Source organism: Elgaria multicarinata, chromosome 11 (genome assembly GCF_023053635.1).
Source record: "Elgaria multicarinata webbii isolate HBS135686 ecotype San Diego chromosome 11, rElgMul1.1.pri, whole genome shotgun sequence".
In the NCBI taxonomy this organism is placed as follows: Eukaryota; Metazoa; Chordata; class Lepidosauria; order Squamata; family Anguidae; genus Elgaria; species Elgaria multicarinata.
In genome coordinates this window covers 39944103-39968633 of record NC_086181.1, presented here as the reverse complement: position 1 = coordinate 39968633, position 24531 = coordinate 39944103, and the positions used below count along the sequence as shown (strand labels likewise).

The 24531-nt window shown below is 46.1% G+C and overlaps 1 protein-coding gene and 1 non-coding gene across 2 annotated transcripts in view; both read right to left on the bottom strand.

Annotated features, from left to right (window-relative positions):
- Nucleotides 1-424: 424 nt before the first annotated feature.
- On the bottom strand, nt 425-498 carry TRNAI-AAU (transfer RNA isoleucine (anticodon AAU)). The gene has a single exon. It is a non-coding gene; the product is annotated as a tRNA-Ile (tRNA).
- Nucleotides 499-3166: 2668 nt separating this feature from the next.
- The window catches only part of PFAS (phosphoribosylformylglycinamidine synthase), a 34576-nt gene continuing 13211 nt past the window's right edge, over nt 3167-24531 (bottom strand). Inside the window, exons 10-29 of the mRNA XM_063138265.1 lie at nt 23744-23875; nt 22703-22831; nt 21872-21945; nt 21491-21647; nt 20732-20793; nt 18993-19154; nt 16782-16907; nt 15307-15438; nt 14939-15169; nt 13450-13630; nt 11648-11731; nt 10337-10492; nt 9094-9213; nt 7724-7869; nt 7228-7438; nt 6399-6490; nt 5850-5964; nt 5075-5233; nt 4812-4964; nt 3167-3845 (exon numbers count right to left, since the gene is read on the bottom strand). Of these exons, the coding sequence (XP_062994335.1) occupies nt 3523-3845; nt 4812-4964; nt 5075-5233; nt 5850-5964; nt 6399-6490; nt 7228-7438; nt 7724-7869; nt 9094-9213; nt 10337-10492; nt 11648-11731; nt 13450-13630; nt 14939-15169; nt 15307-15438; nt 16782-16907; nt 18993-19154; nt 20732-20793; nt 21491-21647; nt 21872-21945; nt 22703-22831; nt 23744-23875 (2945 nt within the window). The 3' untranslated portion in view covers nt 3167-3522. The remainder of the gene's footprint in view (nt 3846-4811; nt 4965-5074; nt 5234-5849; nt 5965-6398; nt 6491-7227; nt 7439-7723; nt 7870-9093; nt 9214-10336; nt 10493-11647; nt 11732-13449; nt 13631-14938; nt 15170-15306; nt 15439-16781; nt 16908-18992; nt 19155-20731; nt 20794-21490; nt 21648-21871; nt 21946-22702; nt 22832-23743; nt 23876-24531) is intronic.

Here is a 24531-nt window from a genome sequence, read left to right as displayed (position 1 = left end):
ATTTAGAACTCAATAGCTGGTTCTAACAGCACCCATGAAATATAATGTGTCGTTTTGAAAATAGCAAGAATCTGTGTTCAACCTCCACATGCTATAATAGATGGAGGGCTGGCTAAATCTTAGTTTTGGGGTTATGAACTTTTTTGGGGGGGGGAGGTGGGGGGGGCGCCCCACTATTCCCCATCCCAGTGCCCGCGAGAAGCTTTAGATCGGTCGCTATATTAGTGCAGCAGATTGTTTGGAAAGACGTGGGATTATAAAGAGTTCATTGCAAACTGGGTATCTGGGATTGGTTAGTACGAGAAGCACGTGACTCTCTGGAGCACTTTCGTTTTCAGGTGGGTTATTCGGTCCGTTTTCCGTTTACATGCATTTCATTAAAAATTGAAGATGGTGTGAATGAAAAGCAAAAGAAAAGAACTAATGGCCCGTACGGGGATCGAACCCGCGACCTTGGCGTTATTAGCACCACGCTCTAACCAACTGAGCTAACCGGCCAGTTGTAATAAGATTCTTGCTGCAGTACATACTGTAATTAACTCAATCAGTGGTTTGTTTTTCGCAAAATTTGTGCTGTTTTTGTGGGTTGGTTAGAAGGCAGACTGTGGTATGCCAATGAACTACTCCTCGCCTGTGAGTTTCTTGGGTTCTTGCAAAGCATGCTGAATTAAATGGGTTTTGCTCTGATTCTGTAAAATCGTCTGAGCCATAATGAGGTTCACAAATCAATAGGCTGATAACATAATTTTATTTTTAGTTTTTTAAAGCTTGTTCACAATGACTCTGTTCAGACAACACACTAAGCCACAGGGAGTTAAGCATTGTGAGCTCAACATTATGGCTTAGCTTGTCATGTGAACCATTCCTAGCCATGGCGACTACATAGCCATGGTTTAAACATGCTCACTAACCATTTGCTGCAAAAGGGTTAGCAGCCTAACCATAGTTTAAGGTGTTGTCTGAACACGCCCAATACTTGTTCTTCTTGTGGGAGCAATAATCTAGCCCACCGCAAAAACAATTAACCCACTTGCAATGAGTTATGAAGCAATTTGATCTATGGTAATGTTCTATTTTTGCACCTTCATGATTTGCATTCGTCAATGGGTCTTTTTGCACCATTTTCAGAACTTGGATTACTTTTTTAACCCCACTTACTTTGCAAAGAGTAAAATGCCAAAATCCATATAGAGGATATTTGGCCAAGTCAAACATCACCAAAAAAAATCTGCAAGCTTTTGAGACATCCAGATCTCTTCATCAGGAGTTACAAAAACAGATCCATGGGGTGTGTGTGAAATATACCAAGATTGTCTAGTTGATCTCTACTTCTGTTTTCCATTTACCATAGAACCTCTGTCTGGTTAGTCCAGAACAGAGACAGTTCTGAGTTGCAAACCCTCCTCCTCCATATCATGTTAACAAGTTTATCATGCAGACATTCTGACTACAATAATTAGTCAGCCTGTCTTCCACTCCATTTCTCTCCCCAGCCCCCAGCCCATCACTCCCACCAACTTGCTATTTGTAACATTTACCTTGATGAAGAGATCTGCAGAGCTCAAAACCATGCACATTTTTTGGTCAACTTTGGGTTAGCCCAATAAAGGTATCACACTATATGGATTTGGAGATATGGCGAACCCAGTTGCCTTCGCGTGGGTTGTTGATGGCGATTCTGTTCGTTCTTTTGTAGAAAGTTCATTCTTTTTCTTCCTTTCACATGGAAATCTTGGGAAGTTGCCTGTGCTCCAGAGAGAAGCAGACCTGGTCTGTGTGTCATGTAAATGGAATGAAATGGTTGATCTCTACTGGAAATGCATGAGTTTGCAAACAATAAACTCTTCAACATGGAGCAGAACTAACCAATTTCAAGTCTGGCCAAACTTACCTGCCTGGGCTCTAAAGATAATCTTCACAGGCCCTCCTCTGGATGGCCCCAGGAAATGAAGTGAAGCAGGTGGCTACTAAGGAAAGAGCCTTTTTGGTGGTGGTTCCCCAGAAGTGGAATGCCTTCCCCAGAAGCCATTGTTGTGGCATTTTTCTGCCAAGATCTTTTTATTCACCCAGTTTTTCAAAAGGGTGTTCTGGCTTGTAGATGTTATTGCTACTGCTGCTTTTACTCTGGCTTTATTCCTCTCTCTATGTTCAGGATCAGGTAGGATGTATTACACCCCATACATTAAAAAAAAGTGGGGTGGAATAAAGCCAGTTGAAGGCCTGGGCAGTGTGTGTGTGTGTGTGTATGTGTATGAATATAAATGTTTCTGCTACAATTTTGTCAGGCTTTAAAGCAGACTTCCCCAACCTGATTCTCTCCAGAGGTGTTGAAATACATCTCCCATCATCCCCAGTGCCCATGCTGGTTCGGGATGGGAGATGCATTCCACCACCTCTGGTTGGGGGTGGCTGCTTTAAAGGTGCTGCAAGACACTTAACAGTGCAATCCTATGTATTATGGGGCTGCAATCCTAAACACGATTACAGGACAAGCTCACGCAGGTTTGAGTCTCACTGCAATCAATCTGACTTGCTCTCAGTCTCAGGTACATGTGTACAGGATTTGCTCACCTAGTTAGAGAAGGGGGAAATGTAAACTCAAGAGTTTCAATGTTTTGGTTTTATTTTGCTGGAATTTATGTGGTTTTGGTTTCTGCTAGAATTTATGACAATGTTATTTCCTTGTTTACAAGTATTCCTGTGTTAAGTCTTCGGAATTCATAGGGTTAAATTCAACGTTATGCTAGCAAAAGTCCATTACTACAATGTGACTTTCTTTCTCTGTTCTCCCACTCTGCAACTCTCCAGGCTACCTGAAAATCTACTCCGGACGGTTTCCCAAAAAAATTAGATTATTTCATCCAACCCAGAAACTGTAGCATACTGCATTTACCTTCTTGGTTCTATACCAATTTGATAATATACTTTTTAGGGGTGGGGGTTGATTACAAGGGGGGAAATCTCAGTGTGAGTGGAAGGTTGAGTCAAGCAGAGAAGTCATTTAAAATGTATAATCTGGATTTTAAAAAATAATACACTTTTACATATCCTGGGACTGGAGCCTAGAAAACGTAACACAAATTAATGAAACCATTTGGCCACTCATATCCCCATATGGGATTTTCCCCCTACTCCACAAGAAAAAAGAACCACACAGAGATGCATATTTCTAAAAGTCAATTTGCATTTATTATTGGCACTTTAGAAACTGCATTGGTCCCAAGCGATCCCACAGTGAGACAAATACCACCTTATTCCTTGTTGCACAATGTCGACCTCCTGTGTTCAACGGAGGTATTGCACAGTCATTCTTCCTTGATCCCTCTGATGTTCAGTATCATGTGCTGAAGGGGAGCTTGTGGGGAGAAACCCAGGCTATGTACAAGGGCGATGGCACTAGAAGTTTGAATCTACGGCCTGAGGATCATGACGTTTTGTCTGGTCTAGTCCAGCTTGTAATGAGTGGCGCAGAGTAGCTTGTGAGTCACGCTAAAAAGGCAGAACGCATCAGGGAAAGCGAGGTCAGGGCTGGCCCTCAGGGTACCGCAAGCACCATTCACAGGCGTTCTGGAACATGCGGAGCCACGGCGAGACCTTCACGGACTGGCGCCAGGAGGTTGGCATCCAAGGCCATTGCCACGGTAGGACGCAGCGCTCCGGATGAGGCATCATGGCTAAATGGCGTCCATCAGAAGAGCAGATGCCTGCAATCCCGAGAGGAGACCCGTTGGGATTCAGAGGGTACTCCTCAGTCGGCAGTCCTTGGTCGTCCACGTAGCGCAGGGGGACCAAGCGGGCGGAGCGTACCCGAGCCAGGACTTCAGCCGAGCGGAACCGCATCCGACCTGGTGGGGGTGGAAGAAAAGGAACAGGATGAGTGCAGGACATTCAGTGGTTACGCTACGGCCTCTCCCCATTGGCAGCCCAGTTTGTTCTCGGACCAATCAGAATGGTGCAAGTCAGACCCTGGCAAGAGGACAACAAAACTTAGTTACGGATAATGCTGGTTCCTTCATGCTTAAAAGCCTGGTTTTGGGGTCGGGGGGGAGTCTTGACCTTTTGGAATGAGAAGATTCCGCAGGAGAACATAGACAAGCAAGTTTGAGTAACGGTACAGCATAAGTGTTTATAACCATTGTAAGAAATTTCTTTTCCTTCATTCCCTTACCCTCACACACACACACACACCCCTATGGCTTGTCTCGATCAAGAATGCCTCTGTGTGTGTGTTTCATTTTTTCTGTCTTACACTGCAATGCTATGCTTGTCTACTTAGAAGTAAGTCCGCTTGATTTCAGCGGGGTTTACGTACAGGTAAGGGAGTACAGAATTGCAGAATTGTCAATTGGATCTCTTCAAGTAATTTTATATATTTCACAGTTGTACGTTTACCTGCACCTAGATTCATTTTATTAACATTTTGCATTAATAAAAAATTATTGTAAAAAAATTAGCAAGGCAGTTTCACGAAACCTGTACTAAGGAGGAGGAGGAGGATTAAAAAAAAGGGGAGGTTTACACTCACGGGAGAATACTGACTACAAAAGAAATGTATGGGATAATTTTTTTTCCAGTATTACCGATAGCCAATGTCAGTGGTGTAATGGTAAATGTTGAAGTGCAGGGACTTGTCACGACAGCCTCCACTGCCATGCCCCCAAGAAGAGTTCCAGGCAGCGATATTGATCCATATCAATAAACCAATCCTAGCAGTTTTCATTTCCACCAGGAGCAAGTCTTTTGGAAACTAAGCTCAGAGGGTACAAGTTGAATAGGACATAAACAAAGTGACAGCACACACAAAGCATTACCTTCTCCGTGTGCCACCCAGATGCCCAGGGTGGAGCCCGCCATGCCCCGTAGCATCACCGCCGGACTCTCCTCAATCCCCAGGCTCACAAAACGTGACTCAAAGCGGCCGGAACGGTTTGGACTCAACAGCACCTCGGGTTGGACGCTACCACCTAGGAAATAGCCGGAACAAGGGTTCGCTGGACTGAGCATGTTCCATAGTTCGCCATGCGCTCTAACTCCAGAGGTACCTTCAAGCGTGCCCCGCGGTCATCCGGCTTACCTAAGTCTCCGGTGTCTTGGCTCTCGGCCCCCACCCAGCCTAGCAATGCCATCAGCTGGCACCCATTGCAGACACCCAGGCTGAAGGTGTCTTTGCGCTGGTGGAATGCCTGGAACTGAGCCCGTGCCCGGGGGTTAAAGGTCACCGAAGCTGCCCAGCCTGGAACCGAAATATGGAGAGTAGACATCAAAATGCAAGAAAAGCCCTGTTGGTGCAGGCATGCACACACACACACACACACACATACACAAATGTAGAAATAATTACTAGGATTTATTTAAATCTTCACAGGGGCCAAAGCAAGCCAATTAATTTCTCATCCAAATTAACTCAAATACAATCAGTCGTTCCATTAATTTGCACCCTAACCCAATGGAAAAAAATGGAAAGGCAGAGAGATAACCCTTCCCAGCTGCAAGCCCATGAAAATTGCCCCGTGCGGGGCAATGAAGCGGAGAAAAAAGAACTTCATCCTTTCGCACCAATAGACACTCTAGACTCTGTGGAATAGATCCGGGGTTCTCAGGAATAGATTCAGGGCCCAGGCCCTGTGGGCCAGACCAGCCAACCCCCCAGCCTGGTCCAATAATGTGCCTTCAGTACCCGTCGCCTATCGGCTTACAAACAGGGCATGATGAAGATATGCTGATAGGAATCCTATTGTTAGCCTGCCAACGGTGCTGTCCCTACTTTGAAAAGTTCATAGGGCAGGTTTTCCCCAGCTGAGGCAAGCCAATGATCCCAGTCCTTCAAGAGCAAAAGCAAAGACTCCGACCTTTGGCAGATCCTAAAACATCCGCATAGCTGAATCCTCCGACAAACACCAGGCCTCGGAAGGAGTCCAGCGTCATCTCGCCCGAGCACAAGTCTTGCATGGTGAGGTCCCAGACCTGCAGCAAGGACCAAGAGGGGAGAACCAGGAGGAGGCCTTTAAGGGAGGGAGCAGTTCAAACTAGCAGAGAGCTTTCAGAGGTAGGGGATGACATCTCTCTCACTGTCCCACTTTATCCAGTCTCTGACTCTTCCTTTCCTGTTCATGTCCCTATATCTACCTGGCAACCGTGTGACGTGCCGATCAAAAAACATGCTGGAAGGAGCTAATGAATTCCCTAGCAGCTGTTGACACCTCACTAGAACAGGCAGCCTCACTCCCATTTTTATCTAATGTGTGACATCTACATGGGAGGAAAGAAAGTCCAAAAGATGCAAATCCTGATTCAGGAAAGAGGAGCAGAGACGGGATGCTCAACGTTTTCCTAGTTGACAGTCTGGCCTTGGAGAACCAGTTGGGACATTTTTGCCAACGCTGTATCGCTCAGCTTACCTGGAATCCAGCCATGAGGAACGCGGCCACCATTTCACGGTCTCCGTTGCTTCCTTCTTCACGAAGGATGGCAACCCGAGGGGCAGGCATGGCTGAAGGTGGGTGAAAGGAGAGATGCAGTTTCAAATCATCCCTTCCTAACAAGGCTGCAATATCTACTCTAAGCAATGAATTGATTAGAAGCTCTTTTAATGGATTAATCAACAAAAAAAGGTGCCCTCGATTCATTGGGCAGCATACTTCATATTATAACACTATGTTCTACCCAGTTCGATGATTATTAGTTCTCTGATTTAAAATGTTTTGAGAACGTGGTTATTTTGTCTGATTTAAATGTCTTTTAAGTGAGCAACTTTGTATTCTATTTTTAAATATTTTAAGAGTGCACATTCTGTATTTTAAACTTTTTATGTTGTAAAACGTTTCAAGATGTCTTTTTAGAGACCAACAATCCATAAACTGCTTAAATAAATAAATAAATAAATATTTAATTTGCAATGCAAATACTTACAAAAGCCACACATAACAACGGTCATCTAAGAAGAGGCATTCTCCCTTTTCTGTCGGATAAGATGCCTCTTCTAAGAGGTTGCCTCTTTTAGATCATGCATGCATGATCTAAAAACAAAGCATGCAGGCTTCTAGCTTCAGAGCTGCTGTTTTTACCTATATGCAAGTGAAGTCAATAAATTGACTAAAACCCATATGAAGAGTCAATCAGGATTGCTTTAACTGGACAACAGCTCTATTTTCCAGGTTCCCAGTTGGAACCACCACTTTCTCCAGACACCAGAGATTCCCTCTTTCCCGGTACTGGCCCATCTCGTACCGATTTCCTGCAGGAGAGGAAGTTCCTCCTGGGGGTTAAAGGTCATGGTGTAGCTAGGTTCCGTGCGCAAGGCCAGCCCTGTCTCTTCTTGGGCCACACACTCCGGGTTGGCTTGCAGCCTCTCCAGCTGGAAGCTGGTGGCTTCCCACCAGCCTCGCAAGGTGGCCACTTTCTCCGCCAGCACTTCCTGGCCATTCACAGTGACCCGGATCTGCAAAGAAGAAGGCATGTGGGGAGGGGAAGAGAGTTGTCACAAGGAATGTGGGAGGTAGATGAACCAGTGCTGAGAAGATCCAAAGCAGAGATGGGAAGGTGGATCAGGGCTAAAGCCACCTTGAGGGCTTAAAGGCTCTACAGGCCGACCTGCATGCTGGCCAAGGTACCCTCTCCTGATAAGGGCTCTCTTCTGTTCCGCTACATCCCTGCCAATAATAGTTGCTTCTTCACCATTCCCTGCATAGATACTTTTTTTCTTGGCGGCCACCTCTGCACTCACCATGGCGTTGGGGCCCCGAGGGCCTGAATAGCCAACAGGCACACACCGCACCCCGGCTTCCCGGTACCGTCGGCAGACATCAGCCGCCACTGCGCGGGGCACCTCCAGCACCAGCCCGAGCTCCTCGGCAAATAGCACATCCAGGGCTAGAGTAGAGAGGAAGAACAGCCATGGGATGGGGTGGTTGGGTGGGAGGATGTTAGCAGAAGACAGGGAACACGCCAGAGCATGCACAGATCTCTCTCTGCTGTCCTTGGATCCACGCTAAGGAACCTTATCCATTCTCCCTCTTCTACTATCCTACGTGCCCTTCTTCTTCCTACAACCAACTGCTCAGAGCTTCTGCCAAGCTGCTTCCATCACATTTCAGTCTCAGCCACCATTTGTTTATTCGTTTGCTTGTTTGCCTGTTTAATTTACATCCTGCCTTCTGGCCCATAGAGGTGATCCAGGCAGCTAAGAAAAAAAATCCAGATTAAAAAAAGCAAAATCTTCATTAAAGCCTAACTTTAAAAAATTAATTCTTAAAAAACACAACATAATAATAATAATGATGATGATTTTATTTGTTACCTGCCTCTCCCTCTGGATCAAGGCAGGGTACAACACAAATGCACCATACAATACATACAATTGATTAAAGCATTTAAAATTAATACATTATTAAAAGCAGCACATTATTAAAAGGCATCTTAAAATTCAACTGGGTAGGCCTGCCGGAAGAGATCAGTCTTTATGCCTTCCTTAAATTCTGGAAGACTGTTAAGTTGACGAATCTCTCCCGGCAAGCCATTCCACAATCTGGGAGTGGCAGAAGAAAAGGTGCTCTGGGTAACGGTTGTCAGTTTTGTTTTTGTCGACTGGAGTAAATTCTTCCCAGAGGACCTGAGTGGTTAAAGCCCCAGCTGGTTAAAAACCCCTCCAGCAACAGATCAGCTTAGCCTGCCTAAATGAAAATATCATTGCCCACCCATGGAAGGTGGGCAGAGAGGGTGCCGAACTAGCGTCCCTTGCCAGGGAGTTCCAGAGTCTGGGAGCGGCAACCGAGAAGGCCCTTTCTTACATGCCTGCCAAATGTGCCTCTGAGGGCAGTGGGACTGAGAGAAGGGCCTCCCCCAAAGATCATAAAAACCAGGCAGGCTTGTATAGGAGATGAAGAACTTTCAGGTAGCCTGATCCCAAGCTGTTCCCTAACCTGTCCAAGTACCGGCCATACAGGATATTACTTTCTGTGTGTGCTCTCTCTCTCTCCCATATCTGACACACATAAAGCCTCTTCTTCCAAGCAGCTGCTTTTAAACACTAATGCAGCCCCCAAAACACCCCTCAAGCTCCTACATCACCGTGCCTTTTCTCCCCAACTCACTGACCGTTGATTCCAGGGGCGCCCAGCTCTATCTGGGCACCACAATTCCCAGCAAAGGCCATCTCCAGCATGGAAGTCAGGAGGCCCCCGTCACTCACGTCATGCCCAGAGGAAATCACAGAGTCTGTTGGAGGAAAGAGAGAGAGAAAGAGGGAAGACTGGTCAGCATGAGACAAAATCATGAATATGCTGAGAGATGTTTATATTCCTTGCTCCAGTGAAAAGGCAGCGTTTGTTACTGGAGTAGAAGTGTTTGCCATCCTTAGCATCACGTCTTTTCATTTTTTTATTAAAAATAAGGAAGTTTCTAGTCCTTATGGATAACAAGGGTTGAAGATACGTGAGCAATGCTGGGCAATGTCACAGCGGGACTTTCAGCGGTCATATGGACCGGCGTCAGTGCCCTGCGTATCTCGTTCCGTCTTCCTTATAGTTCACAGAAGCAAGATAAGCACGTAGATGCAAAAGTTTTCAGTTGATTCAGATCAGCGAGTGTTCACCTTGACTGGGCGCAAAGTTTAGGTTAGCTTATGGCAGAACGTTGCCCTTGCGGTAGCACGCAGCAAATCCTGAGGACCAAATTACATTTTGGAGAAGCTTTCAGGACTCTATTCTAGCTGTGGGCGGAGCCTAAGGTAAAGGGGTGTGGCCAAAAAAACACCAGCAAAGTTCAGCTTAAAGCTCTTACTGCCAGCATCTAGGAGACGCATTTCAACCTTATAGAACAGCCTTCCTCAACCTGGGGCGCTCCAGATGTGTTGGACTACAACTCCCAGAATGCCCCAGCCAGCTCTGCTGGCTGGGGCATTCTGGGAGATGCAGTCCAACACATCTGGAGCACCCCAGGTTGAGGAAGGCTGTTTTAGAATGAGGGCAGGAAGAAATGCAAAGCCTTAAGGAAACACCACCAGATCAGCAGTCGGGGAAAAGGGTCACTTATTTCCCCTCTTCCTGCATTTCGAATAAAAAAGGACCCGTTTGTTGTACATTTCCATCCCACCTTCTGTTTGGGCATAACTATATTCTCCATCCTTACCATGGATGCCAGGCACAAGAACTAATTAGACAGGGGGTCATCTCAAAGTGCCTGCGATCACGTGCAGAATGCGTTTACCCAACTGGCAAATAGTTTAAGAATAGCTGATTCTGTAACCAGCATGAGGAATTCAGTATCGAACAACGGGGACTACAGGAGGCACAGCAGGCCAGGAAGTGTTCTCATTCATCCTCGCTCAACTCGTGTTTACCTCGTAGCAGAGCCTGGGTGACTTGGAAACAGGAAACAAGGGTGCTGGGGCTGTCCAGGTCTGGTGAAACATCCCCCAACTGAGAGAAACACTGAGCCAGGGCACTGCCCCCGAGGCGATACCGGTCGGGACTAATTGCCACGTGAAGCAGGGTCCCTACAAAATACCGAAACGAGAAAAAAAATCAGTGAGCGGGACAAAACTTGTCTCTTTTCCTCTCCCTGCGTCCCGCCTCCCACCCCACCGACCCACCCACACGGTACGCAAAAATATCTGTTCCTTGATGCTACAACTAAACACATTTGAAATGACCACAATCGAAACAAAGCCCTATGAGGAGAGACTGAAAGAACTGGGCACGTTTAGGCTTGAAAAGAGAAGATTGAGGGGAGACATGAGAGCACTCTTCAAGTACTTGAAAGGTTGTCACACAGAGGAGGGCCAGGATCTCTTCTCCACCATCCCAGAGTGCAGGACACGAAATAATGGGCTAAAATTACAGGAAGCCCAATTCTGGCTGGACATCAGGAAAAACATCCTGACTGTTAGAGCAGTACAACAATGGAACCAGGTGCCTAGGGAAGTTGTGGACTCTCCCACACTAGAGGCCTTCAAGAGGCAGCTGGATAACCATCTGTCAGGGATGCTTTCAGGTGGATTCCTGCATTGAGCAGGGGGTTGGACTCGATGGCCTTGTAGGCCCTTTCCAACTCTACAATTCTATTATTCTATGATTCAATTATGTATTTTTGTTGCCAAACCCATAGGATGTAAGTGATTATCATCAGGATGTTACCTTGACAAAGTTTCCTTATGCACCATTGATAATGGTGAAGAATAGAAGGAAGGAAGGAAGGAAGGAAGGAAGGAAGGAAGGAAGGAAGGGAAAGAATTTTTAAAAAGGAAGGAAAAAAGGAAGGAAGACACCTGCTGTTATCTATCCAACTATCTGGGTGAACCCAGAGATTCTATATCTTAAGTTTGCAAACTAGTCCATCAAAGTTACTAGCCTACTACATTAAACTACCTGATGGTTTGGAAGTTAACAGATAGACAAACAGTCTTCTTCCCCAGTTACAGAAGCCTTCTATTCCGTTTGCCCAGAAATGATTCTCAGTTGTCGCAGATGACCAGACAAACAGATATTAGCAAAGCTTCTAGAAGTCATTCCCATAAATGTTCAACTCATACTTGTGCTAACTTAAGTTAATGTATAACCGGGATAAGCCAAAGCTGTTCAGTTCATTTGGCATTTTTCGTTCTACAAGTCAAATGCGACGTTTTCATTCTCTCGTCAGCTCTTGACCTTACCTTTCCCATCCGGACATTTGAGGTCAGGGGTCACCGTGGCGGTGATATCTGGGCAGACGGCATATGTAGAGATGACAAGCGTCCCTGTGGGAAGGGAGCAAAGGTGAGGAAGGCCAGAATTGATGGTACAGGGGAAGATGGAGAGTTAAATCGCACTTACCGATAGCTAGATTTCCTCAAGTGCCTACGGTCAAGCTACAAGGTGCTTAGGAGCATGTGATCAGGTTGCTAGGCAACAGAAATGTGCTTTATCCCTCTCCCCTTTCCAGAAGACTGAAAATCAAGCAGCCACAGAAGATGTTCTGTGGTAGCTTGATGAGATGCAACAGCAGGGGGAAGTTACTGGTCTCTTCTCGATCCTCCCAGAGTGCAGGACACGGAATAATGGGCTCAAGTTACAGGAAGCCAGATTCCGTCTGGACATCAGGAAAAACTTCCTGATTGTTAGAGCAGTACGACAATGGAACCCGTGACCTAGGGAGGTTGTGGGCTCTCCCACACTAGAGGCATTCAAGAGCCATCTGTCAGGTATGCTTTAGGGTGGATTCCGGCATTGAGCAGGGGGTTAAACTTGATGGCCTTATAGGACCCTTCCAATTCTACTATTCTATGATTCTATGATTTAAATTGAGAAATAATAATAATAATAATAATAATAATAATAATAATAATAATTTTATTTATTTGTTACCCACCTCTCCCTCTAGATTGAGGCAGAGTACAACACAAATAACACCATAAAATACATAAAACTAATTCAAATGTTTAAAACATCTTGAAGAAGTGGAATGGATGGATCAGGGCCCTTACTGGAGGGTACAGACAGGACCAGGACGAGGAGGAGGAAAGGTTGCTAGTCCAGCATCATTAGTGGGCAGGGCAGACTGCAGCACGATTCTCTTCTCAAACCTCCCAGGGTGCAGGACACGGAATAAGGGGCTCAAGTGACAGGAAGCCAGATTCCGGCTGGACATCAGGAAAAACTTCCTGACTGTTAGAGCAGTACAACAATGGAACCAGTGACCTAGGGAGGTTGTGGGCTCTCCCACACTAGAGGCCTTCAAGAGGCAGCTGGACAACCACCTGTCGGGGATGCTTTCGGGTGGATTCCTGCACTGAGCGGGGGGGGGGGGGGGGGGTTGGACTCGATGGCCTTGTAGACCCCTTCCAACTCTACGATTCTATGATTCTACCTCTGACGTCTGTGCTTTGAAAAGAACGTCCCATGTGCCCAAGGAATGGGGCACTCTATTCCCTGGAGGCTCGCCAAAGCTAGAGCCTGCCCTTGTCCGAACCACCACCACCCAAACTGCTTTTAAAGACTTTAAGGCTCTGAGTTTTTCATGTGTGTGTATGATTTTTTTTATATATGTGGAGATTTGTAGCGGCACAACAGCAAATCATACAAGAGGCTCTGGATCTGCTATGGATTCAAGCAGTCTTAAGTAAAAATATATAAGAAAGACAGATAGACTAACAACAGAGCAATTTCAAAATACATTTAGAGCTAAATGCTTTGCCTCTTGCCCTCATTCGTAGCTGTAATTTTTAACATCACAGCAACAGATGAGGGTGGAAGCTGAAAGGTTTAAATATATATCGAAATTACTCTATTGTTTATCTATCTTTCTTGTGGATGGTGTATGTCACATATACCACACACACACACACCCCTACACACCTGTGTGTGTATACCACATTTCCCTCAGAAAAAGCCTCTGCCCTCAGATAAACACCCCCACCTCCTCTTAGCTTGAGGAGAGTAATTTGGGGGGCAGTCCCCAGTTCCCCCCATTCCTCACCAGGGGCTTTAACGGTTTCCGTGCCGACGCGGGCCGCCATGCTGAGGGAATCCTTGCCTCCGTCCACAGCCACGCCCAGCTCGCCCATCACGGAGCACATGGCCCTGCAGGCCTCAGCCAAGGCCGCCCCCTCGCCTGGCAGCTTGGCCGCCCACATCCAGTTCCCACTGCACTTCACATCCTGCAAGGAGACACACACACATTTACACATACGTTATTATTATTATTTCCATTTATATACCGCCCCATAGCCAAAGCTCGTTGTCATAGTGCAGGGGGTGGGGAACCTGATTCAGGCCAAGGGACAAACTCGGTTGAGGAGAAGCTCATGAGAGCCGCGTTTCGGGGCCAAAGACAAAAGTGGTAGGGCCAAAAATACAAAAAATGCCAGCATATTGTCGCCTAATGCTCTCCCTGCCAGTAACTAAGTCTTAGGAGAGGCATTTCAACCTTTTCAAACAAGGTTGGCTGGGGAATGCTGGGAGTTGTAGTTCTGCCTGCTGTCTAAACAAAAAGCCAGTGGGCCTGTTCAGACAACACAGTAAGCCATGGTTAGGCCACTCACGCTTTTGCAGCAAGTGGTTAGAGAGCGTGTTTAAACCATGGTTATGTCGCCACCATGGTTAGGAATGGTTCACACGTCACGCTAAGCCATCAGGTTTAGCTCAAAATGCTTAACTACCGTGGCTTCGTGTGTTGTATGAACAGGGTCAGTGAGAGTGAGTGTGGCATAGTGGTTAGAGTGTTGGACTGGGACTTGGGGAATTCAGGTTCTAGTCCCCACTCGTCCAAGAAGCTCACTGGGTGACTTTGGGCCAGTCACAGACTCTCACCCTAACCTACCTCACAGGGCCATTGTGAGAATGCAAATGGGGAGGAGGAATGGCACTGTGGCTACTAGGAGGAGGGCTTTCTCTGCTGTGGTACCCCGGCTGTGGAATGAGCTCCCTAGAGAGGTTCGGCTGGAGCCTACACTGTATTCCTTCCATCGCCAGCTGAAGACCTTTTTATTCTCTCAGTATTTGAACACCTATTAACTTAAATTTAAACTTCGCTGTTTTAATTCCATATTTTAACATATATCAATTTTTGCTCTGTGGTTTTATCCTGGTTGTGCTTTTTATATTGTATTTTGTATTTGTGTTTTTAGATTGTTTTTACGCTCTTCATGATTTTAATTTTTGTGAAACGCCCAGAGAGCTTCGGCTATTGGGCGGTATAAAAATGTAATAAATAAATAAATAAATAAATAAATAAACAAACCCCCTTTGGGTTCCTTGCAAGAGAGAAAAAGGCAGGATATTAAATAAATAAACAAACAAACATGCATAGGATTGCACCCTTAGAAGCTCTTCTCAGAGCATCTATCTCTAAGACTAATCTACCACACAGGATTCTTGCAATGACAAAATGGTGAGAAAGGAAATACATTTAATAAATAAGGCAAACAGTGCATAGGGAGGGTGTTGGGTGGGTGGGAGTGCCTCACCTTAAGGTCAGTGACACGAGCAAAAACCAGATTGGTGAGGGCCTCACCCACAGCCAATCGGGCACCGGCTGCGGGATCAATGAGCCCTTTGATTGGCTGCTCCCCGAGGGCCGTGGCTCCTCCCACTGTCTCAAAGGGAGAGAAGGCCACCACAGCGACGTCTGCCAGTGGGGTGTGGAGCGGCCCCACGCACTGTTGCTGAGCCACCAGCCCCGTCACCGAACGATCCACCTGTACCAGGGAGAAAAGGAACCAAAAGAGGTGAAAACCAAATCAGGGGGAAAGCTGATGCACAAGCTTTCCATCTGCTGAAAAGAAAAATGGCGTCCAAACAACCTGGAGAGTCAAATCCTATCCTGAAAGCGTACCTTATTGGTCAGGTAACGTTTACTAGCCACGGCCGGGAGCCTCAAGACGCGTTGGAGGGCGTCCACCACACTAAGGTCACGAGGAAGATCCAGGGGTCGGAGGACTCGATTGACGCGGTTCAACACAAACTCCTAGTTGGTGGGAATGAACAACAACGAACGAACGCACAATGTTATCGATAGCGAAGCCAGAACATTCTGCAGAGAGCCATGTACGCCATCAACAAGATGTCTTCCACTGATGCTGCTCTCCTCTAATCCAACACACCCAAAAGATCCTGAGATGAACGTTAGAGGAAGGGCCATAACTCAGGGGCAGAGCAAATGTTTTTGCTTGCAGAAGGTTCCATCACCTTTCCAGTTGAAGGGTCAAGAAGTGGATGATGGGAAAAGACCTTTTCTGCCGGGAGTCCTGAAGAGCCACTGCCGGTCAAGAGTAGACCATGCTTGGCTGGATGGACCAAAGGTGTGACTCAGCCTAAAGGAGCTTGATATGTTTATATAATATGGGCTGGGGAAAATTAACACTATTTCAACACAGCGCTGTAAGAGCTGGAGGCTTTGAGGTATTAGCAGAGAACACCTGAAAGAAAATGTATTATTTTATTATGGTCAATTGACTAATCAAACTGATGATTGATTGATTGATTTAACGATATTTATGAATCACTTACACTGAGAAACACTTCTAAGCAATGTACAAAAATACAGTCGAGGATCATAAATACTGTATATTGTGTTTGCAAATACTGTATGTTGCGATTGTATATGGAAGGACGGATAACCGTACCAATGTTTGTTGGGGAAAGTATGTTTTCATTAGGTGCCAAAAAAAAAAAAACACCCAGAAGTGTTGGGGCCTGTCTAATCTGTAGCGGTAAGGAGTTTTTAATTAACATTTTAAAGAAATATTATAGCATTGTTCCAAACAGAGGTGGGGTTTTATTGATGGGGTCTCTGCAGGAGGGGGCCTAAGAGTTAGAAAGGATAATTTATTGGGTCACTAAGACTATCTCCTTTGCCCTTAGGCAATGCATCTGACATTTAAAATATCCCCCAGCAAATGTGTGCCAAGCCTTTTCTTTTAAGAACGTAAGAAGTGCCCTGATGCTGGATCAGACCAAGGGTCCAACTAGTCCAGCACTCCGTTCACACAGTGGCCAACCAGCCATCGGCCAGAGATGAACAAGCAGGACACAGTGCCACAGCACCCTCCCGCCCATGTTCCCCAGCAACTGGTGCACACAGGCTTACTGCCTCAGATACTGGAGGTAGCATGTAACTGATACTGGAGGGAAACATACAAATCAGTGGAGCCTGGTGTCTCTGATGTCAGTGGGGCAGAGAATCTGCTGCGGGTTTCAGTCAGAGCCAGTTAGAACTCTGAAGGAGTGATCCAACCCAGAGCAGATCCTCTGTGCCACTGTCACTGGAGCCACCAGCCTCCACTGATACACACACACATCCCACCGTACCTTACGCGGCATCTTGCCTAACACCCACTCCAGCTTCAAGTTCACAGGGGTGTCCCTGCCTCCTGCCTGGCCTTTCTCCAGCTCCACGTCAGCTGCCGGAACCTTCGTGTCGTCAACGAGCACAATCTGTCAAGGATCCGCCCGCAAGGAGAAGAAGGAGGAATCGCTGTTAGAGGCCGCCTCTTCCAAACATTGCCCCAACCCATTCCTTTCCGCTTCGCCTCTACTCATCCGCATCCTACTTGGATCGTGACTCTCACTCGTCACACTTTCCCCAGTGTCCAAAGCTGAGACACTTCTGTACCGCCTCATATGCACAAAGTCTGCCTCCTCAAGGGGAGGTTGTAACTCCTAAATCTATCTACTTGTCTATGTAAACTAGGGTGACCATACGAAAAGGAGGACAGGGCTACTGTATCTTGAACAGTTGCAAAGAAAAGGGAACTTCAGCAGGGGTTATTTGTATGCATGCAGCACCTGGTGAAATTCCTTCTTCATCACAACAATTAAAGCTGCAGGAGCCCTGACCTCTTTAGTATCTGGTCAATCTAGTACACCTCCTGCAGCTTTAACTGTCGTGATGAAGAAAGGATTTCACCAGGTGCTGCATGCATACAAATGACCCCTGCTGAAATTCCCTTTTCTCTACAACTCTTAAAGATACAAGGGCCCTGTCCTCCTTTCCATATGGTCACCCTACCTAAACACATATAGCTAATCTGAAGCTTACGGCTTCAGTGTCCTAAGGGTTTTAGGGACTTCCTCCACAAATAAAACCATAGAGGTATCTCCAGAGGGAAGCAATATTAGTGGTAGAATTAAACAAAAGTGTTATATATAGGCATATACTTGTAGAATATAATATTTTATATTCTAAAAGTCTCTCTTCTGTCCTTCAGAGATGCTTCAATCAAATCTGGGATTCCTTAAGAGGCAAGTAACTAAAATGTTGAGGAAAAAAACATTTCCCACCATTTTTATTTTATTATTTCCCACCATTTTCCCTGGGAAATCAAGGCAGCACCCATAAAGTCCTCACTAGCGCACACACATACACACACCACTCCATCTAGGCAATGACTAAAGCCAGACTTGCTCAGCTTCAGCAGTGTTGCTGAGTCATGTACCTTCGGATCAGGACCTGAACAATGTGTGTGTAAACATCAAATGAGTTTCGAGCAGTACTGGATTTCCTCCAATATCAATATTGGCAAAAATTCATTTTTAGAAATAAAAATCCCATCTGCTTTTCATTTCAAAGGTATTATCTCAGATCCTATTTCACTCAAGTAAAAAACATACCTAAGTAAAGTTACGTGGATATTTGCTAAAAATAAAAATAAATGGCAGGATATAGTTTTATCTCCTTGAAAAATTAAAACGTTTTGGAGGTTTGGTTTCCCCCCCACTGATAATTGTATAAATACATTGCATAATGTAAACCATTGTCTTCCTAGCATTTCTAGAAGATGCTTAGCATTTAGATATATCATCTCCTTTTTCTTAGGCTAGAAGAAAGAAAAAGAATACTGAAATACACACACACACACCATCTCCCTGGTCTGGAGGTATTGTTTTTTTCTCCAAAATGAGATAGTGGTTGCATTCAGACATAACAGTATACCATGATTTCCTGCTCTGACACAGCGGCAAGGAGACCAGAAGGTAAACCACACCTTGTCTTTACATTTCAGCCTGAACTGATTAATTTTAACTTCAGTTTACTGAAACAAGCCAACTTCAAATCCCAGGGTTATGAAGCTGGCTTGTTTCAATAAACCAGAGTTAAGTTTCATCTCAGTTTAGGGTTTAGACGTAACACTAAACTGCGGTTAATAAAACATGGAATCAAAAGCTTCCAATCTCCTCCTCCCAGCTGTGCCAGAGAAGGGGAGGAGAGGGGGGAGTGTGTGAGCCCAACATGGTTTATCATTACCTCTGAACAAAGCCAGTCTTTTTCCTAGACAGGCCTCCCAATCAAGATACTTAGCAACCTTGCCTTTGCCTGTTCATTTCTTGCTTTTCTGACCCAGGCCAGATCTACACCAAGTAGGATATGGCGGTTTGAAAACTGCATATGGCATGTGTCCTGGGCCCCAACAGTTGTCACTCCTGTTATAAACCATTTTAAAGCAGTAGTGTAGATCCTGCCCCGGCCACTTGCTTCCCAAACCCTATCTATTAACGCCCCCCCCCATTTTCCCATCATACCCGTCCATCGCCTGTAATCCTGCCTACGAAGTCAACGGAACACCTCTCGCGGCGGGCCAAGCGCCGCAGGAAATCAGCATGGCGGGGGCGTAGCAAGAGGGCGTTCGATTCTTGGTACTCAGCCCCCCAGATCTCCAGAACGCTTAGAGTGGGGTCTCCAAGCTGTGGAAGATGGGAGAGATAAACGAGAGAGAGAGAGAGCTCCAGAGAATTAACAGAGGGGTGGGAATTGTAACGAACAAGACACAGCAGCTGCTCCAAACCGTAGAAGAACTACGACGGGCCCTGGCTCTCTTGGCTTTTTGAAAGTGTGTGAAGCAGGGCCGGCCCTACAATGAAGCAGGAGGAAGCGGGCACAGCAGTTGGCGTGGGCCGGAAAGAGTGGCAATTTTTTTTCCACCCTCCCCACCCAAAGGGCCCGCCGCTGCTTGGCTGGCCGCTCTCTGCCTCCCAGCGCCTCTCTCCCTAGCAGCTTGCTTGGCCAGCCAGCCAACAGTATGCGGCCACCCAACAGTGGCGGCTCCTCCTCCGTCCCCTGGCTGGCGGCTCCCACCTTCTGCCGTTTTTTGCAGAGTGTCCCAGCCGATCAACGAAGGGAGGAGGAATCACTGGTCCATAAAAGCAAGGAGCCGTGAGTCCCTGCCATGGCACAGGAATAGGGCACCAAGAGCCTGGCAGAGAGGGGAGCCAGGGGGGTGGGACAGCAGCGGCAGCTTTGGTTAGGCCGGGCCTGGAGTGAAGGCACATCTTTTTAACTTAGCTTTTTAAATTATACAGTTGCTGTAAAGTTTTACAGTTTTTCATGTTCTTTTTTATTGTGTGGCTCTGGCCACACACCCCTTTTCTCAAACCCTGATCATCTATCTCAGCCTTCCTCAACCTGGGGCGCTCCAGATGTGTTGGACTACAACTCCCAGAATGCCCCAGCCAGCGGCTGGGGCATTCTGGGAGATGCAGTCCAACACATCTGGAGCGCCCCAGGTTGAGGAAGGCTGATCTATCTGGTTGTTTGCCGAATTTTGTTCAGTTTGTCCCACTTTCTAATAGGCTGAAATGCCTCTCAGACGTCTTCGTTGCAGGTAGTTAAGGGCTTTAAGGTCAAATATGCTGGTATTTTTGGCCCCGCCTCTTTGCCTTGGGCCCCGCCCACTGGGAGAATCCGCCCCCAGAAAGCATCTCCTAAATTGAATTCGGCCGTGGGGCTGAAAGAAGTCCCCCAGCCCACGTTAAGATTTCATTGTTTAAAATTATCATGCACCACCTTGATGGCTTTTTTGGCAAATTCAGCCGGATAATAAAGAACACTCTGTTCAATACATACTGACAGCAGGATGGAGGAGAAATTTGCCACGCTTGCTATTTTCCATATACGCTTTAGCTTGATTTGACAGCTTTGTTGGCGTTCGTTTGGTTTTGAAAAACTAATGCTCCCTGCTCTGGGCTTGTGGGAAGATGGCAGGGTATAAAGGCAAGAAATATGGCCTGTTCAGACAACACGCTTAAGCCATGGTTAGGCCGCTAACCCTTTTTCAGCAAATGGTTAGTAAGGGTGTTTAAATCGTGTTATGTGGGGTTAGGAATGGTTCACACGACGGGCTAAGCCATAATGTTTAGCTCAAAATGCTTAACCACTGTGGCTTAGTGTGTCGTCTGAACAGGGTCATAGAGAGAGAGGGCGCGTGGGGGCCAGAAGAGGCCAGAGTTAGCTATTTAAAGGGAGATTTTCATTTGACACAAACCTGGAAGCGGCTTGCGTAGATAGTGGCCCCGGCTGGCTCGCTCAGCTCCTTCAACACATTCCCTAAACAGACAGAATGAGTCATTTGGGAGCCCCACATCCACACACACACGCACACACCAAATTGTTGGAGGAAGCAGCTATCATACGCCTCCCAAAACTCTATGATCAAGAAGAGCATCTGTCATTTGTCCCACCGCTATCACTGAGCTCAACGCACCCTTCTGTTTTCCGTTCAAGTAGACGTGACTTTCTCCCACTTGATTGAGGTCAGTGGAAGCTAGTGGCTCTGATATCAGTGGGATGGAAAATCCACTCCGGGTTTCAGCCAGAACCAGAGTTCTGACTGGTTCTGGCTGAAACCCGGAGCGGATTCTTCACCCCACGGATATCGGAGCCACTCGCCTGCACTGACAGAGGTGAAGGGGTGTAGTGGCAGCTTGCCAGCCAGGCCGGTAGGGCCCATGCCACTCCATTTCAAAATAAAACTTTTTTTTACCTTACATTTTGAGTGGCAGCAGTCTGAACCAATCAGTTGCTGCCTTTGGGTGGGTGCGTGGGTGGGAGTCAGCCAATGAGGGCACAAGAGTAGCGGCTGTCCGTTTCCACCACCACCCCATGCTCTTCACCCTGACAGCCTTACTTTGCCATTTCATCCACACACTGTACTACATGGCCTAATCAAGCCGCTCAGAACAGCCAAGGGAGAATATCTTCTTTTCTAGTCGCTGTATCCCGTAGCCATCTCCCAGTCCCTCACCATTGCCTCCAGCCCCCTGATCATGCAAGCTGCAGATGGGATTGTCTTCTCCGCTCTCCACACAGCCTCGCAACACCCGGTTCATCTTTTGCTCCATCTCGGCGTCACCGCGTTGCACTGCTCCAAAATCCAACTCACTGGCGTTGTCCCCTTGTACCTGCACACACAGGAAATATTTGCAGGTGTGAAGAGCTTCACAGCGAAAAGCCAGTAGCTTTGTCAGTGACAGGCAGTCACCAATCTGGGACAAGGCTGAGAACAGGGCAATAAAGCAAGTTAACCTTTGCTTCCTGCCCGTATTTCCAAAGATATCCCAAGAACCTTCACCGTACACATTCACTTCCGAAGTTGAGGATTGAAGAGGAACGCGTCTCTCCTTACCTGGATGGAAGAAGCTGCACCGCCTCCAACACCAATTCGATAGACAGGTCCTCCAACTTTCACCACATCCATACCTGGAGATGGAAATCAGAACTAAAGTTGCAATCCTACAATGAAAAAAATCTGGTATTGGGGTATAGAACTCCACATTCTGAGAGTCTAAGCTTTCATTTAAAAAACTCAAACAAACCCAAGTCTGTAGTCCTCATGGCTCTTTGGAAGCGCAAGGGCAATGCCTGGAGAAATCTCATAAGCTGAGGCAGGAGAAGGGAAATTTCAGATGAAGAACCTCTTTATCCTCCACTTGATCAGTAGCAGAATAAACTTTGCAAATTAAACAAACCTATTTGGGCTGTGGCTAATAAAATCTTTGTTGAACAAGCAATTGCATTTGTTCATCAGTTGATTAATCATTTGTATGAGCAAAAACACTCATACAAGTTCTGAAGCAATTAAAAATGTTTCCTAAATCAAGAACATCCTCTTAGCTCACCCTAGGATTTTTAAACAATTAATCTCATTGAATAATCGATCAAACATTGCTCTCCTCGCTAAAATGCAGATGCATAATGGTGTACATCATTTCGGGTGCTTATAGGCAAAGAGAAACACATGAGCGCCATCCATAAAAATACACATAATTTACACGAATCAGAGAATTCAGCAAAAAGTGAAAATTAAATGCAACCCTTGAAGATTTTAAAATAGAGTCTGATTTGGGGGCTTGGATCTTATAACTTCTACTTATGTTTAATACTTTTAGATCTACCTAGTTTAAAGCATTATTACTCGCCCTTTGGAAAAGGTAGGCTAAAAATCAAGAACAATTACCAGACTGTGGGACTTCCTTGCGTACATGTGCATCTTCCATGGCCCCAATGCCACCACTGAACATGATGGGCTTGATCCACTCGTGCCGCTCCCCATCTGCCAGGCGGAGCCCAAAGGACCGTGCAAAGCCTGCACCAAGAAATATGGGTGATCAGTGCTAACAATTCTTGTTCACATTTCTCCTTCCACCAGCTGCTCAGGTACACAAGCTCCAGTTTCTCGCTCCCTTTGGCTTCTCTCTTGCCCCAGATATTGTTAGAGAATACCCCGTTTTCGAAGAGAAAACAATAACACAAAGACAATGGGCCTGTTCAGACAATATGCTAAGCCATGGTTAAGCCACTAACCCTTCTGCAGCAAGTGGTTAGTGAGTGGCTCAGTTCAGACAACACGTTAGTCAACGCAGTGTGAAAACTCCACTCAACGGTTGAGTTTTTAGGGGATATTCCTCACACAATGTGTTCTAACTCCACCGTTGTTTGACTGTGAGCTACCGTGGAGTTGAGTAAAATCCACTGTGATGTTTGATTGACAGGTCTTCCACCCTCTCTCCTCCTCTGGTCCTCTCAATGGTATCCCATCAGCCACTGCTGCAAAACAGCACTCCCTCCTTTTGCCACTCTTGCCAGGGAACTCTGTAGCCAGTAGGAAAAGTCAGCACAACGGAAAACTCCATGGAGCCCGCAACACAACAGTTGTGCAGGAACTCTCCTGTGCATAGCGTGGATATTCAGCATGGAGTGTTTTCCAAAAAAACTCCACCATTGCGTGGAATTTTCCTGCCAAACAACACATTTCTCATCGGTGGTGTAAAAACTCCACTGTGGAGTTCTTAATCCACCATTGAGAAATATGTTGTCTGAACTGTAAACTGTGGTTATGTGGCCACCATGGTTCACACAACCTAAGGAATGGTTAACATGACACTCTAAGCCATAATGTTTAGCACAAAATGCTTAACCACCGTGGCTTAGCATGTTGTCTGAACAGGGTCATACTGAATCAGGGAAGCAAAGATCTAGAAAACATCAGAACACTCACCTGCCAGCACAGGCTCCCCAAACTTATTGCCATAGTCTGAAGCTCCGTCACTGGCTCCAATGGCCACCTCCACAGGCCGGGCAAAGTTCCCAGGATATGGCAAGGACGGATCCTCCCAAGGTAATGAGTATCCTGCAGCCATGAATACGGAACACACAGGATGTAATTCTCTCATAGCCATGAGCTTCCAGACACCTCTATACATGTACCTTGCTATCTTGGACCAGGGGCACGAATGTCTAATTAATGGGTCTTGTAATCAGTCCCAAGAGACTAATTAGAAGACCCAAGAGACTGTAAAGTCACATTTCGTTCTGTGTGTGTTTATATACTTATTTTAAAAATAAGTATAAAAACACAAAGCCAACAAAAAAAAAAGAAAATGTATAATAATTCCGTAAGATCAGTAAAGAAATAAAGAACCCAGTGATTATCCTTCTTAATCTATCACCCATATGCTTGTGAAACAGGTAGAGCAAAACAGCCTAGGTAGAAGTTCACTATCTAATGAAAGAATGGAAATACAAGTTCGGTAACATGTGTGTGTGTGTGTGTGTGTGTGAATGGATTGGTTCTATAAGTCAGAGGGTTTTAGATCTGGCTCAGAATACAGCATCTTGAGAAATCTCAGTTTTCAGTTAAAGACAAAAAAAAAGTTGCAAGACCTAAGGGTAGACGGGCCTGAAAATGTGCAGACAGGTGCAACAAGAAATCTCAGGAGGAGCATGTATTTGATTGGAAAGGTTTATTCAGCAAACTCTGGGTTTCCTTGGCAAACAAAATGGCTG